General features: G+C 37.3%; 1 protein-coding gene across 2 annotated transcripts in view; it reads right to left on the minus strand.

The window, feature by feature from the left end:
• Positions 1–17,025, minus strand: part of abcb7 (ATP-binding cassette, sub-family B (MDR/TAP), member 7) — a 72,208-nt gene that overhangs the window by 46,707 nt on the left and 8,476 nt on the right. For both annotated transcript variants that reach the window (XM_061899675.1, XM_061899674.1), the window contains exons 2-4: positions 13,057–13,140; positions 12,904–12,981; positions 6,898–7,017 (exon numbers count right to left, since the gene is read on the minus strand). In XM_061899675.1, coding sequence (XP_061755659.1) covers positions 6,898–7,017; positions 12,904–12,981; positions 13,057–13,140 — 282 coding nt within the window. The remainder of the gene's footprint in view (positions 1–6,897; positions 7,018–12,903; positions 12,982–13,056; positions 13,141–17,025) is intronic.

Consider the following 17,025-nt stretch of genomic DNA (forward strand, 5'->3'; position numbering starts at 1 on the left):
TTGTTGATATAATTGCTCATATCTGCTGTACAAATTTACTTTACAAAAGAGAAGTGTGGGATACTTGCCTTATTTGTATTTTGACTTTATTGATTGATTGAAACTTTTATTAGTAGATTGCACAGTACAGTACATATTCATAACAATTGACCACTAAATGGTAACACCCCAATAAGTTTTCAACTTGTTTAAGTCGAGGTCCACGTTAATCAATTCATGGTATAAAATGGATTTATATTGTTATTTGGTGCAGCCGGGCCAGAGCAATATTTTTGCTTAATTAAGGTTTAATTATACATGTTAAGATGTTCCCTCAATACATAAACAATGTGAAAAGACAAACCACTTAATAATGACAACAACAGTTTCACATTTTAAGAATGCAACACAGTTTATTGCATTATTTGCATGCAAAATAGTAATAGTAGTCATTTTGCTATCATAACATGTTTGTGATGAAAACGCATTAAAATTAATATTCCCTGAGAAAGTTAAAATAAAACTATATTCTTAGGATCAAAAATAAAACAATAAGAACAGTTTTCATTATGTAAAACATAAAAAGTAGATTAGGTAGTGCCTTTAAGGCCATGTCCACACGAACATGGAGAGTTTCAAAAACACATATTTAGGGTTAAAACCATCTTCATCCCCACAAGTGTAGTTTCAAAACTGCCTATGTCTACACACAAATCTGCTGCCATTCACATTTTTTCCGATTAAGAAGCCTGAAAAAAGCAGCAATAGCTGACTTGGTGCAGTATTACACCTCCTATTGTGTTTATTTTGATATACTTGATGTACAATGACATGTACATTATCTTTAAAACCAGCCAGCACATACACAGAATCCTGGGAACATTATTAAAGAGCTAATGAACGCCTGTGCTGCTGAAACCCAACACTCATAGAATTATAACATGTTCAGCAATATGGTGATGTATTACATGTGCAGTGAACTGTACATTATTTCTAACATCAGCACGCACTAACGAGCCAAGGAAACCATTTCGCATGTTTAAGTATCTATATAAAGCACAAAGATGTGCGTGTGTTGTTGCAAAACTGTCATGGAATTATAAAGCATTTAATCATGGATATAGTGATATATTTACATGCGTAATGAAGTGTATATTGTCTTTAACATCAGTACACACTACAAGGAGGACTTTACATTGTTGTTTTTAGTCGCTTGGTCGCTTTTTACACGAGAGTGCGGTTGCGCCCGGCTCATGGAAGCAAGACACGTAAGTTAACTTTAAGATTTGTCGTTAAACAAGGACTAAAAATATAAGATAATGTTACATCTTTCCTGTCAAAGATGTCCCATCAGGTGGAAGTTCCACAGCGATCTTATCCAAAACAGCTGACTGCCATTTGCGCCAGTGGGAGTGTCACAAAGCCCTTTTTGATGTGTTTTTTTATTAATGTTGAGTGAAAAGAGCAGCATGTTTACGTTTAAACATCCATTAAGTCCTCTTATAATGTGTTTAAAGCCAGCAAGGCAGTGTTGTTGAGCTTGGAAATGACGGCGTACAACCGTGACGCCATCACAAGTCCCAGGTTGTGCCGTGTACGCGCATAGGCTACGCGGAGAGTTTTGGAACCCTACACTTGGGCCAGCGTTTGTAAAAGTCTGCGTTTTTAAAGACAAAAGTATGCGTCTGCGTGTGGACAAGGGGCGGCAACCAGTCCAGCCACGCTCCACTCTACATCAACGGCACAGCGATGGAGATGGTAAGCAACACCAAGTTACTGGGGGTGCAGATAACTGACAATATAACCTGGAGCTCGTCAAAAGAGCTCTGCACCGCATGCACTTTTTGCGTCGGATGAAAAGAGCACAGCTCCCTCCCCCCATTCTCACTGCATTCTACAGAGGCACTATAGAGAGCCTGCTGACCAACAGCATATCTGTCTGGACTGGAGCCTGCAATGCCTCTGACTGGAAGTCTCTCTAGAGTGGTGAAGACGGCGGAAAAGATCATCAGGACTCCTCTTCTTCCTATAAAGGAGATCGCAAAAAGCCGCTGCCTGACCAGGGCTCAGAAAATCTGCAAAGACTCCTCCCACCCCGATGAAGGACTGTTTTCACTGCCGGACTCTAGAAAAAGGTTCCGCAGCCTCCGAAGCAGAACCTCCAGGTTTTGTAACAGCTTCTTCCCTCAGGCTGTAAGATTCTTGAACGCATCATAATTAAATTATCCCCTCAACTCTCCCCAAAATGGATTAATCAGCTGGAATAAAAAAGACAATATAACATACATCCATATTTTGATTGATACTTTTATTAGTAGATTGCACAGTTCAGTACATATTCCGTACAATTGACCACTAAATGGTAACACCCCAATAAGTTTTTCAACTTGTTTAAGTCGGGGTCCACGTTAATCAATTCATGGTACAAATATATACTATCAACATAATACAGTCATCACACAAGTTAATCATCATAGTATGTACATTGAATTATTTACATTATTTACAATCCGGGGGGTGGGATGAGGAGCTTTGGTTGATATCAGTACTTCAGTCATCAACAATTGCATCAACAGAGAAATGTGGACATTGAAACAGTGTAGGTCTTATTTAGTAGGATATGTACAGCCAGCAGAGAACATAGTGAGTTCACATAGCATAAGAACAAGTATATACATTAGAAGTACATTTGAGTTGTTTATAATCCGGGGAGATGGGATGTGAATGGAGGAGGGTATTAGTAAAGTGTTGAAGTTGCCTGGAGGTGTTGTTTTAGAGCGCTTTTGAAGGAATATAGAGATGCACTTACTTTTATACCTGTTGGGAGTGCATTCCACATTGATGTGGCATAGAAAGAGAATGAGTTAAGACCTTTGTTAGATGGGAATCTGGGTTTAACGTGGTTTGTGGAGCTCCCCCTGGTGTTGTGGACGCATGTGAAAAAGTGCAATATATTTATCTGTACAGTAATCTATTTATTTATTTATATATATTTACATATATTTTACATATAGACTTATATATTATTTATATATATTTATTAAATTATATATGCACCTTATTGCTTTTTTTATCCTGCACTACCATGAGCTTATGTAACGAAATTTTGTTGTTATCTGTGCTTCACGGTGGCAGAGGGGTTAGTGCGTGTGCCTCACAATACAAAGGTCCTGAGTAGTCAAGGTTCAATCCCGGGCTCGGAATCTTTCTGTGTGGAGTTTGCATGTTCTCCCCGTGAATGCGTGGGTTCCCTCCGGGTACTCCGGCTTCCTCCCACCTCCAAAGACATGCACCTGGGGATAGGTTGATTGGCAACACTAAATGGTCCCTAGTGTGTGAATGTTGTCTGTCTATCTGTGTTGGCCCTGTGATGAGGTGGCGACTTGTCCAAGGTGTACCCCGCCTTCCGCCCGATAGTAGCTGAGATAGGCACCAGCGCCCCCCGCGACCCCAAAGGGAATAAGCGGTAGAAAATGGATGGATGGGCTGTGCTGTAAAGTTCAAATTTGAATGACAATAAAATGGAAGTCTAAGTCTAAGGAAATCTGAGTTTTGACTACTAAACGGGGCAAAAAAAACAAAAAAAAAACTTGGCGACGCCTCAAGTCAGCGGAAAACATGCACATATATACATATATATATATATATATATATACACATATATATATAGTTACATACATATACACATATATATACATACACACATAGATATATACATATACACATATAGATATACATATACATAGATATATACATATAGATATACACATATAGATATACATAGATATATACATATATACATATAGATATACATAGATATATACATATAGATATATATATACATACATATATACATATGTATATATACATATACATATATATATATATTTATTTACTTATTTATTAGGGCTATCAAAGTTAACGTGTTAACTATAAATTTCAATAACGGGACTTGTTTTTTTTAACGGGCGATTATCACAAACACGTCCATTTTAACACTCGGGCCGTGCCGTAGTGAGGGGAACTTGGCTGCAGTTCACTTGCTACTGATAAGCCACAAGCGAGCAAAGACGGACAAAAGAAAGTCGACCTTATGGATATATCAAGTTCAAAGCCATGGCAAGTTATTCTCCTTACAAAGGACTATTTTTCGCCGTGACAAGAGACAACAGATTTTTATCCTTTTTAAATAAAATATATGATTCATAGCATTTGATGCAAATTATATGATGGCATCATGCTGACCACGCCAACCCATCACGCCACTAGCCACGCCCCAGGTATATTGGCAGTATGGAGGAAAGCCTTCACCTTTGACTCGTAATCATCGATCACTCACACAAAGAGAGCAGAGCTTGTAGGTACAATGTGCACAATTGAATAGCATATTTACAAAGACAGCAATGTGTTGGATTGGGGTATGTCGTTTCTTAAAGGGGATCTTTTATGCAAAACCAACTTGTCTTACCTATTGGTACTTGTTTTGTGTATTTGAGATCTGCATAAGTCCCTAAAATGTGAAATTAACCCATGGAGGCTTGGCGAAGGTTTTCATAAAACAATCTCACCTTCCATAATACTTCCCCCAAACGAGCCGTTTGGAATTTGCCCAATTTGGGATTTTATTCCCAAGTGTGACGTCAGCGGATATCTTCATATGTGGTAAGATTAACCCGAAGTCCTTTGCGCAAGTCCGCAATTGGAGTCTGATGCTGTTGTCAATAAGCTCCTTTCTTTTCTCTGTCTTCTTGTTGTGTGGCAGACATGACATGCATCCTCGGCTGTTTCTATTTGTAATACCAAGTAGTGTATAGTTCTAAATTATATCTGTTCGTAAACTGCATATGGAAGCGCTAAAACCTACAACATGGCATGCAGTCGAAGTGGAGGCACATAACTTATACCACTCACAAAACGCAAATACTCAAGAGACGGCTTGAAAACAGTCTGTTAAACATAACCTATTCTGAAACCAATACAATAAATGTAGACCACAAGGAAGTGTTCTAAATCCTGAAGAAAAAAAAATCATAATATGGCCCCTTTAAAGGTCTACTGAAAGCCACTACTAGCCACCACATAGTCTGATAGTTTATATATCAATGATGAAATATTAACATTGCAACACATGCCAATACAGCCTTTTTAGTTTACTAAATTGCTATTTTAAATTTCCTGGGACTTTTTTCTTGAAAACGTCGCGTAATGATGACATGTACGTGTGACGTCACAGGCTGTTATGAACATGAGCGCTGCACACACACACAACTAAAAGTCGTCTGCTTTAACGGCATAATTACACAGTATTTTGGAGATCTGTGTTGCTGAATCTTTTGCAATTTGTTCAATTAATATTGGAGAAGTCAAAGTAGAAAGACGGAGTTGGGAAGCTTTAGCCACACAAACACACGGTGATTCCTTGTTTAAAATTCACGGAGGTGAAGCTTTCCTATGGATCAGAGCGGACATGGATCCCTACCAAATGTCAACCAGCATGTTTCGGTGAGAAAATTGTGGTTAAAAAGTCGCTTCTTACCGGATATCAGCTGAGCTTGTGCCTCCCGTACAGCTGCCGTCGACTTCCCCGAGACACTGGCGTCAACACCCGGCCGTGGACGTACACTTCCGACTATCAAGTACTATTAAACTCACTAAAACACTAGCAACACAATAGAAAGATAAGGGATTTCCCAGAATTATCCTAGTAAATGTGTCTAAAAACAGATGAATCCATCTCAATGCAATGCGATTGCAATCCCGTTTTTTTTTTCTTTTTTCTAGTTCGTCGCTATCAATATCCTCAAACACGAATCTTTCATTCTCGCTCAAATTAATGGGGAAATTGTTGTTTTCTCGGTTCAAATAGCTGTTTTTGTTGGAGGCTCCCATTAAATTCACTGTGAATATATGAGGAGCCCTCAACATGTGACGTCATCGTCTGCGACTTCCGGTACAGGCAGCGCTTCTCTCCAGTTGCGAACTTTATCGTGGATGTTCTCTACTAAGTCCTTTCAGCAAAAATATGGCAATATCGCGAAATGATCAAGTATGACACATAGAATGGACCTGCTATCCCCGTTTAAATAAGAAAATCTCATTTCAGTAGGCCTTTAAAAGGGGAAAAACATTAATGTCTCTGTTTTTTTCGTATTAGCATTCAAACTTGCGAGCTAGCGCCTGTCAGTCCATCAGTTTATTCAAGTGCAGTTATCAATCACAGTTTTTCGTTCATTTAAATTTAGTTCTGTCGGAAGTTTTACCGCGGTTATCATTGTTGCCAGTTATTGTTAAATCCCAACACATGACAAACATTACAAGATACACATATCCCCAATACAGATCACATTCAAGTGTTTGACAGAATGCAAAAAGGTGTATTGGATGCACTGAATGGTTTGTAAAGCCTGGAATAATTTCAGCCACCAAATAGACGATGACATGTGCAACAGTTTCAACAGAACCAAGGACTAGCACATTCATTTTATATTGACTTAAAGGTCACATTTTATATCTGTACACTGAATAAAGCACAAGGCCATCGTGAGTTACGTAAATAGAGAAAGCTTAGTCGTGATGCCAATAATTTTCTCTGGAATGGATTTTATTTATCTGTTCATTCAATTTTTTTTCCAATACTAATGTGATTTGATGGCATGTTATTAAGCTGTACAATATGCTTGAATGATCTACCATGATTTGATTAACGTGGACCCCGACTTAAACAAGTTGAAAAACGTATTTGGGTGTTACCATTTAGTGGTCAATTGTACGGAATATGTACTGAACTGTGCAATCTACTAATAAAAGTTTCAATCAATCAATCAATCTTGAAGACATCTAAAAAATGGTATCTGGAAGATAAACATGTGTGTACTGTATAACATAAAGATCGATCCTGTTTAATAGTCAAGGTTGTACCTTGGCTGCAGCGAGTAGGCCCAGGGAGATGGCAACACGGGCCCGGAGGTCAGGTCTGTCCTTTGGCCACACATAAGAGAACATGGCAGACAGGATCGTGGATGAGTTCACCTCTTTCAGCTATGGAGAACAAATAAGCACATCAGATTGACAACACACAAATAGCAATAAACATGTAATGGCATGCATGAAAATAAACAGATCATTTGAATCCTAATTTACAGTATTTTAAAAATAACATATTTTCTAATGCCTGACGGGCATATATATTAACATAAAGTAGGGCTGGGCGATATGGCCTTTTTTTAATATCTCGATATTTTTAGGCCTTATCGCGATACACAATATATTTCTCGTTATTTTTGCCTTAGCCTTGAATGAACACTTGATACATATAATCACAGCAGTATTCTATGTATCTACATTAAGTGAAAAGAATTATATTTATATAGCGCTTTTTCTCTAGTGACTCAAAGTGCTTTACATAGTGAAACCCAATATCTAAGTTACATTTAAACCAGTGTGGGTGGCACCGGGAGTAGGTGGGTAAAGTGTCATGCCCAAGGACACAACGGCAGCGACTGGGATTGCGGAAGCGGGAATCAAACCTGGAACCCTCAAGTTGCTGGCACGCCCGCTCTACCAACCGAGCTATTATTCTTCATTCTGCATTAATATATGATCATTTTAAACTTTCATACAGAGAAGGAAATCACAACTAAGTCAATTGACCAAAACTGTATTTACTAAACAGTTATTAAGCAATGACACAAACGTTCATGTAATTTCCAAAACCGAAAGTGCAAGATTGTCAGAGACATTTTAAAACAAGCTATTAGTGCACTTTAGTGCAAGATGTCACTAAGATGACATAAAAACAACACTAAATTAAAGTGCACTTTTTGTACAGAACGCCATTACAATAGTTTAAAACTAATATGGTGCACTTGTACATGATGTCACACAAAATATTTAAATAAGTGTCACATAAAAATGACCTGCATATCAAATTGTGTTTGTTCTACAGCAGTACTCCTCAACCTTTTTTCAGTCATGTACCCCCTGTGAACATTTTTTTAATTCAAGTACCCCCTAATCAGATCAAAGCATTTTTGGTTGAAAAAAAGAGATAAAGAAGTAAAATACAGCACTATGTCATCAGTTTCTGATTTATTAAATTTTATAACAGTGCAAAATATTACTCATTTGTAGTGGTCTTTCTTGAACTATTTGGAAAAAAAGATATAACAATAACTAAAAACTTGTTGAAAAATAAACAAGTGATTCAATTATAAATAAAGATTTGTACACATAGAAGTAATCATCAACTTAAAGTGCCCTCTTTGGGGATTGTAATAGAGATCCATCTGGATTCATCAAATTCATTCTAAACATTTCTTCACAAAAAAAGAAATCTTTTAACATCAATATTTATGGGACATGTCCAAAAAAATGAATATTGAATTGTTGCATTTCTTTTCACAGTTTATGAACTTACATTCATATTTTGTTGAAATATTATTCAATAAATATATTTATAAAGGATTTTTGAATTGTTGCTATTTTTAAAATATATAAAAAAAAAAAAAACGTACCCCTTGGCATACCTTCAAGTACCCCCAGGGGTACAGGTACCCCCATTTGAGAACCACTGTTCCACAGTGTTGATGTGGAAATTGTTGCTTCAGCATTTTGTGGCTGTGGCACCGAACTGAGATGTTGAAATGTAGTTTGAAGCACTCTTCATTATCTAGCGGGTGACTTTTCAAATGATGCTACAAATTAGCAGTGCCGCTACTTTTGGTAGCAACGCTTCTGCCGTATAAATGTTCCAACATGTTCCCACTTGAAGCCAAACCACCGCCAGACGATGCACACTTGGGAATTAATTCTTCCTCCACTTGTTACCGGATTCGCACCCCCTCTCTCTCGTATTACCACTCGCAAAACCCCGTTAGCACCACAGCTAATGCTACTCATGCCGCTACCTCTCTGCTCGGGGAGGACGTGTGACGTTGCACGCGGGACGTATGTAAGAAGGTGCGCTTGTTTTATGTGTCTGTGTGAAGGAGAGAGAAGAAATAGGAAAAAAGGCATGCAGCTAAAAGCAACTGCGTGAGAACGTATACTCGAATATCACGATATGGTCATTTTCTATATCGCACAGAGACAAACCCGCGATATATCGTGTATATTGATATATCGCCCAGCCCTACTATAAAGTACACTGCTGTATATATTTTGCTGTATGTTTTGGTGCGCAAACTGAGCACTTTGGTGGGGTTAAGGATGTATTTGTCACAGTTGCATAATCGGTCATTTGCAGAGTGAGTAAAAACTAAGAAACACAAAATAAAAAATGTGATCAAGTCTACAAAAAAAAACTTTTGATTGCTTTTTGGTCCTTTTTATGAACGTTTTAAGACGGAGCTGCTTGTGAGTGCTTTTAAATGGGGCAGGGATGCACAACAGCACCCGGTGCTTGTTGAGAAGGGCAATACGTTTAGGGTGGGCCGCCATAAAAATACTTATTTATTTTAAACATTTGCACACAATTATAGAATGATAGGCGGCGCATCAAAATTACTGCAAACCGATTTGCCAACCAATATGTTCCATTTCTGTTAATGTGAATTGCCAAAACTGTACTAAGTAACAGAGAATATCAATTGTTCCTTTGGGTCCCCTGGGGGATTTCAGAGAATCACCAGGCAGACATGGATATCCAGCCTGACACTACAAGTCCCAAGAGACACCTGGACTGTCATCCCAGCAGATTGGGAGCCCACTGCTGCCAACATGTCTATTTACCAACACTCCAGCACACAGCTGCCACAGGGACTCTCTGCAGGCCAAAGTTGATGCTGTAATTCCTTTAATCCGTTCAATATGGAGGCTCCATGGTAGAGCCCTGCTGTATGGCAGCAAATTACACCGACCTTGTTTTCAACACCTGCCTTTGATCAAATTCAATTAAGTAATAGGTGACACTGTGAAGAGGGGATTAAAATTTCCAGCAGTTGTGGAGATTTCTTTGACCCACGTGGGGTTCAGGTAATGTCTAATCACTCTTTTTATTCCACAGTACATACAGCTGTATATTGATCATTAAAGGGTGTAGAAATGCTGTATAGTGTCTGTATGAAAGCACTATCACTTTTTTATTTTTTCATTTCATTAATTCAGTGGAATTGAGAATAATTTTCGTATCATTACAATGATAGACTTGCAATTTAGCAAATTGGCGAGGGATTAATGGTTTTGCAGATTAATACAAAAATGAGCATGTATAAAGAGAAACAAAAATACTGTATTTTACGGACCATAGAGCACACCGGATTAAAAGGCGCACTGTCGATGAGTGGGTCTAATCAGGTCTATTTTCATACAAAAGCGCACCGAATTATAGGGCGCGTTAAAGGGGTCATATTTTTTTTTTCTAAATGTAAAACACTTCCTTGTGGTCTATATCAGGGGTCCCCAACCACCGGCTCAATTGGTACAGGGCCGCAGAAGAATTTATAATTTTTTTAATTTTTTTTAATTAAATCAACATAAAAAACACAAGATACACTTACAATTAGTGCACCAACCCCAAAAAACTATCTTTTTCATGACTAAAAAATTCATAAAAATAAAAATTAAATCAAATTAAATTATCAAGCGGCTACAAAAAGGTTGGGGACCACTGGTCTACATAACATGTAATGGTGGTTCTTTGCTCAAAATGTTACATGGATTATATGTTTTACAGACCATTTTCAAGCCGCTTTCTGACAGTTGCTTCCGAATGCGCCGTTTTGTGGGCGGTTTTATTTACGTGGCTCACCTTTGGCAGCGTCTTTTCTCTGTCCTTTTTGGTGTAGCTGTGTAGCGTGCGTGCAAAGACGGGAGTGGAAGAAGTGTCAAAAGATGGCACCAACTGTTTTAATGACATTGAGACTTTGCTTCAATCAATAACGGAGCAGCATTTCCTCATCCGTTGTTCACTAGTGCAACAAATGTGTCCCGTGAAAAATTGTCCGTTGTTCACTAGTGCAACAAATGTGTCCCGTGAAAAATTGTCCGTTGTTCACTAGTGCAACAAATGTGTCCCGTGAAAAATAGGTCCGACCGCAACTCACTAAAAACTAAATTTCCTTGAGTGAATTATGTACACTAACTACACCAGTATGTTTTAGCGTTTTCATGGCGTGTTTACTGACAGATATAAGTAAGAACTTTTTACTAGGGATGCACCGAAATGAAAATTTGTGGCCGAAGCCGAATAAAATTTAAACGCTTGGCCGAAGGCCGAATACCGAATAATGAATGTAGTTTTTCACAATTTTTTTTATATTGCATAAATAGCCTAGAATAAATATTTAGACATGTTTTTCAAATAAAGTAATTTTTTATTGAATATTGACATTTTTTTTAATAATCCAGTAGCCTTTGCTTTTCAAAAGCACAAAGTTTTTCATTTATATTAGGCCTTCAAACAAAACATGCATTCCAAAAAAAAATTAAGTGCATTAAAGTGGATAAACCCAAATCAAATGAATTGTCCTTTTGGCAAAAGTCTGCTTAGCCACGTTAGATATGCTAATAATGTAAACAGAAGGCTCAAGTAAATCTCAATTAAGTGTGTGCTTGTAACCTCATACACTTGTACAGGTAGCCTACACAGCAGGCTAATAATGTAAACAGAAGGCTTAAGTAAATCTCAATTAAGTGTGTGCTTGTAACCTCATACACTTATACAGGTAGCCTACACAGCAGGCTAATAATGTAAACAGAAGGCTTAAGTAAATCTCAATTAAGTGTGTGCTTGTAACCTCATACACTTATACAGGTAGCCTACACAACAGGCTAATAATGTAAACAGAGGCCCCACTAAATCTCAATAAGTGTGTGCTTGTAACCTCATACACTTATACAGGTACACAACATATCCCAACGTCACCGCGTCACTGCACGTTAGTTGATTGCGTCACCGCGTCAAAAAATTGCGTCACACGCCACTATTCGACCTTCTTTTTAACTCATTGCACCAAAGGCCGAATGTGGCTTTTTTTCCCATATTCGGCCGAATATATTCGGTTACCGATTAATCGGTGCATCCCTACTTTTTACACTACTTTATATTAGAAATGGCAACAGCGGAGGATGAATGTCCCATAACAAGAAAATAGAGAAAAAGAAGAAGCTTATCGATTACGATGTTGGCACAGACGACAGCGCAAATTTTCAGGACTTATGCAGATCCCAAATACAGATCAGCAGGTACCAGAAGGTAAAAAAAGTTTATTTTGCATAATATTGCGAAACAAAATGCCAAGTAATATGTCTTAGCTTATACACACACACCATAAAAATACTTGCATGTTGAAGCGGCTTCATAGCTTACCAAAGTCATACTAAAACATTTTGATGGATTTTTGAGCGCCGTGTGTAATGTTCTATATTTTCAATGGAACATATAACATTTTGGTGTAGTTTACTTGACTCATATTTCACTCTACACGTATATTTTATGTCTGACTGCCATCTCCCGGTCACACTTATTTCACCATTTACCAAATAAAATTGCTTCGATGTCGGTAAGCACAGGAAAAATGATTCCGTACATTAGGCGCATCGGGTTATAAGGCACACAGTCAAGTTTTGAGAAAATTTAAGGATTTTGAGTGTGCCATTATAGTCAGAAAAATACGATAATCCTGTGAATTTGAGAATAATCTTTTATCATTACATTGATAGTCTTGCAATTTAGCAACCTGGCGAGGGATTATTGGTTTTGCAGATTAATACAAAAATGAGCACCTAAAAAGAAAAACACAAATTTGTAACTGCATAATGTGTTTGAATATGTGAGGTATTGCTGATTGCTGTTTGTCTGCACATTCCGAAAAACATATACCAAAAAAGATGCACAAGATGTCCCCCCCAGTAAGACTGGGAATTGTTTTATGGAGAAAAATCAATTAGTAAAAGATCAAAGAGGAAAAACAAACATGTTCTCACCACATTTTTTGGGTCTGCACTGAGACCTGCTCCAGCGTTTCCATGCCAGCATGTTCGTTTGTCTGTAACCTGCAAATGCTGTGAAACGTTTGGAGTTACAATGTGTGTGGATCAACACAGAATTTCGTGGAAGTACATCTCCTCTCGACTTACTTTTGCTGCCTCCAAAATGTGTTGACTCCTTTCGTTTTTGTTTGCAATCCATGTGCTTGTTCTTAAGTGTGGCGCAGTACTGAGCTGAAAATCAAAATCAACTCATCAACACCTCACTTATTCAGTGTATCCTTCGAGACCATGCAATACATGTTTTTCATTTGCAATGCTGTTCAAGTTTATATAACAAAAGTAGACAAGATACATATAATATTTTTTCTACTTTTGTTTTACGATTGTATAACAGTTTATCAATAAAATTCTACCATTACTGAATTATCACATTAATAATCAACTGGGTGTTATAAACGGCTTCTATTTACTTCCCGTATTTACCTATAATACTAGTGATGCAGCACATTTTCAACCACCAAAACTTTATCAAGAACACAACACTGCCGAGACCGGATTTTGTGATGAGTCAAAATTGATGACTCAAATTGCTTTCAGTCAAAATTGTGCGTAATGTTTGATTCAGTCCTTTTACCATTGTCTGTCCAAATGTCATAACTTTGACGGAATGAAAGCAGAAGAAAGCTATTTGGGTTTTAATTCTATGACAGGCTACATTTGAAATTATTGTACTTCTTTTCCGAAGCAAAAGCTCACTCAAACAATCGGGGTGTTGTCATTTGTGTTAGCTCACGGTCTTGGAGGAAGCCGTCCCAGAAGAACACTGGAAAGAAACTGTTAAAGCTGCAAAGAATGAACCAACCTTCCTTCCAATTTCCCGTTCAGTAGGTTAGTGATCCCATTGCCAAACATGTGTCTACTTTATGTACTATGTTTCGAACATAATCTTTAAAATGGAAATTAGTAAGTGATTAAGATGTGAAAAATATGCAATTATTAACATGTGTGTTTGAATCCTAGATTAGCTGACATTAATTAATCAGCCCGGTTCATTTCTTCATCCATGGTGTACAAAGGTTTTCACATGATTGTATATTACATTGATGATTTATTGGCAAATAGTTGGTCAGCCCTGCACCCCGTAAAGAAAGTTTGGCATTTAAAAAGAAAGAATTTTACAAAAGTCTTATAGACCTATGTGCTTGTCACTACTCTAAAATATGTGTACCAAATTCAATGGTAAATGCCCTGAATTTACAGTGGGTGTTTTGTAAGGAACATTGAAATTTTTTATTGAATCCGATGCATGCAGCCAAAGTGTGGTTTAACACTTTAGAATCCAGCATAGCTTTGTGCGTTTTTCGTACTTCGTGTTTTTCTTTACAGTACATTCGACCTTACAAACTGGGTTGGTTTCCTTATTTTAGTGTAACCTCACTTGTGTGAGTGTCAGGTTAATTTTTCATTTTACTAGAAGCGTTATGATTTAATAAATGACACAGTTAACTGAAGTGAAAGTGTATTTAACTACAATAATTTACTTTAAAAAGAAGATGATCATCTGAAGGAAAAACGCAAGGTCTGTAGGTTTCTGCGCAAGGTGTTTACTTGACAGCAGCGTTGGCTTACCTTACCCCTTCTATATCTGCAACTAAACAGCTGCTGGTGTTTTGATTGCTTGAGGACAAGCTTTTTTACCCACCAATAGGAATGTGGTTGCATGGTTCATTGTTGGCTTTACTTTAGCTTACAAAGCAAGTGTCTTCCTGCACCCAAAACACAAGTAAAAATGAATGTGAACGAATGAATCACTAAGTTACCAAATCCTGGTACCTGGGTATCGATACGGAGACACTGCTCTGTCTCATTTGCAAGTACTGTACTTTACTATATAGTAGGCTTTCAGTTGCAAGACGTTAGATGGCAGCAGTTTGAAAACTACGGTTCTTTTCCCCTAAGTTAAATGTGCCAGTATTTTCTTTTGTTAAATCCTACAAAGTGTTACTACTGTAAGTATTGTATTTAATACACACCAGCTAATAGAATGTAATGTAATCTTAGTTGTTGTTGTCATTACCAAATTTTGAAGTGTTGAAGTCGCCATGTAGAATTGCCAATGCTAATCGGTAGGGGTGGGGGAAATAACCAATTTTTAAATACATCGCAATTCGGACATGAACGATTATAAAAGCGGTCAGTGAACATAAATAATTGATTTATTTATTGTAAATAAAGTAATGCAGACAGCTCTAAAATTTGGATGACTTCAGCAAGCCACCTCCCTGAGAGAACCGACCAGCTGCTTTATTATCGGGCACTTATGTTCCAGTTTTGCACACATTTCCATTATTTTAATAAACGTAGTGGGAATTTCTTATTCATAATGCGGTATTTTTCAAAGTTGCAAGTGATAAACACTTATTTAGCGAACTGAAAACAACTGTAAGAATAACAGCACCACCATATAATGCCTAGGTGTCAAAGTCAAGGCCTGCAAATCAGTTATCTGTGGCACCCGGGATGATATTTCATTAGTATTAGAAACAGCCCGTAGGCCCCAGCCGCCTGCTGCTGTTTTGCACGCACCAATACGCCATCAGTGTTGGCGCAAGGAATTTTCAAAATTGGGTCTCTGGGACCCCATCAAGTAAAAAAAATGCGGTCCCACGGTACGATTTTGGAATGCCACATTTTTGTAACCGTGTTGAAAAGAAATGATAAATGTATGCATTATCTTGTTATATCTCACATTCTATATTGTGTTTTGGAAAAAGGTTGTCATAAACATTACTTAATACATATAAAAAATAATACAAAAGAAAACACATTTCTATGCATATGTAAATGTATTCAGTAATAAACATTCATTCACTTTCTTATTTCCTTCATGGATCTAAAATGTACCGCCACCGGTAGGTATTTCTTTCCATATTTTTATTGTAATATTTTCAGAATGTGTTTGTTCTATTTTTGGCCAAAGTAAGACAAAGAAAACCATCTGAAGTTGTCTTTATTTTTTTGTTTTAATACTACGATTTTAGTAGTCCGGCCCGCGTGTGCACAGATTTTCCTGAGTTAGAATGAGTTTGACACCCCTGATATAATGTATTTGTCTGTAAAATAATGGGCAACATATTATTACGGAGTAGAAGAGTGACACCATGGAGTCCTCATTTTTACATATGACTTGCCTGACTGTCCATTATAACAAAAACACCAAAAACAAAACATGAAAACTAAAGTGTGGCGGTTTTGCCTTTTTTAAACAAATTATTTTTTTGGACCACAGGTGTCAAACGTACGACCCGCGAACAGGTTTTATCCGGCCCGCGGGATGACTTTGCTAAATATAAAACTGAGTGGAAAATTTGGAATGAAATAAACTGATGTTCTAAATGTGTCCACTAGATGTCACAATACCAATTATTTGTATCTTTGTAGATTATGCTACATATGTAAAAAAAAAAAAAAAAAAAACACATGATGTTAGTGCACCAGTCAAGGAAAATTAGCAAATTACATACAGTTGTGATCAAAATTATTCAACCCCCACACAATTTTGGTGTTTTAGCAAGTTGGACATTTATTCCGTATTTTGTTTATAGTCATATCAAATAAAGATGCATTAAATAGACAAATGCAACTTGAATTACAACATTATATTTTGTAACATACCAAACCGTGTAATTTCTCTTAATATCTCATTGACAAAATTATTCAACCCCTTGAAGATCATAACTCTTAAGAACAGAATTTGAATAAGGTATTTTCAATCAGGTGTTGAAAACACCTGTAGATGTGATTAGAACCATAACGAGCAACAATTAAACTGATTGAAAAAGACTGTGACGCTCAGCTTGTAGATGGTCAATGGTGTATTTGCAACATGGTGAAGTCCAGGGAGTGGACAAAAAAGTCAAGAGAGGAGGTAATTTCTCTTCATAAGAAAGGATACGAATACAAGAAAATAGCAAAGACATTACACATTCCAAGAGACACAGTTGGGAGCATAATTCGCAAGTTTAAAGCTAAAGGCACGGTGTAAACACTAACTAGGCGTGGTAGAAAGAGGATGCTGTGTGCAACTGCTGTCTGGTATTTGAAGCGTACAGTGGT

Source organism: Nerophis ophidion, linkage group LG05, assembly GCF_033978795.1.
Source record: "Nerophis ophidion isolate RoL-2023_Sa linkage group LG05, RoL_Noph_v1.0, whole genome shotgun sequence".
Classification (NCBI taxonomy): Eukaryota; Metazoa; Chordata; class Actinopteri; order Syngnathiformes; family Syngnathidae; genus Nerophis; species Nerophis ophidion.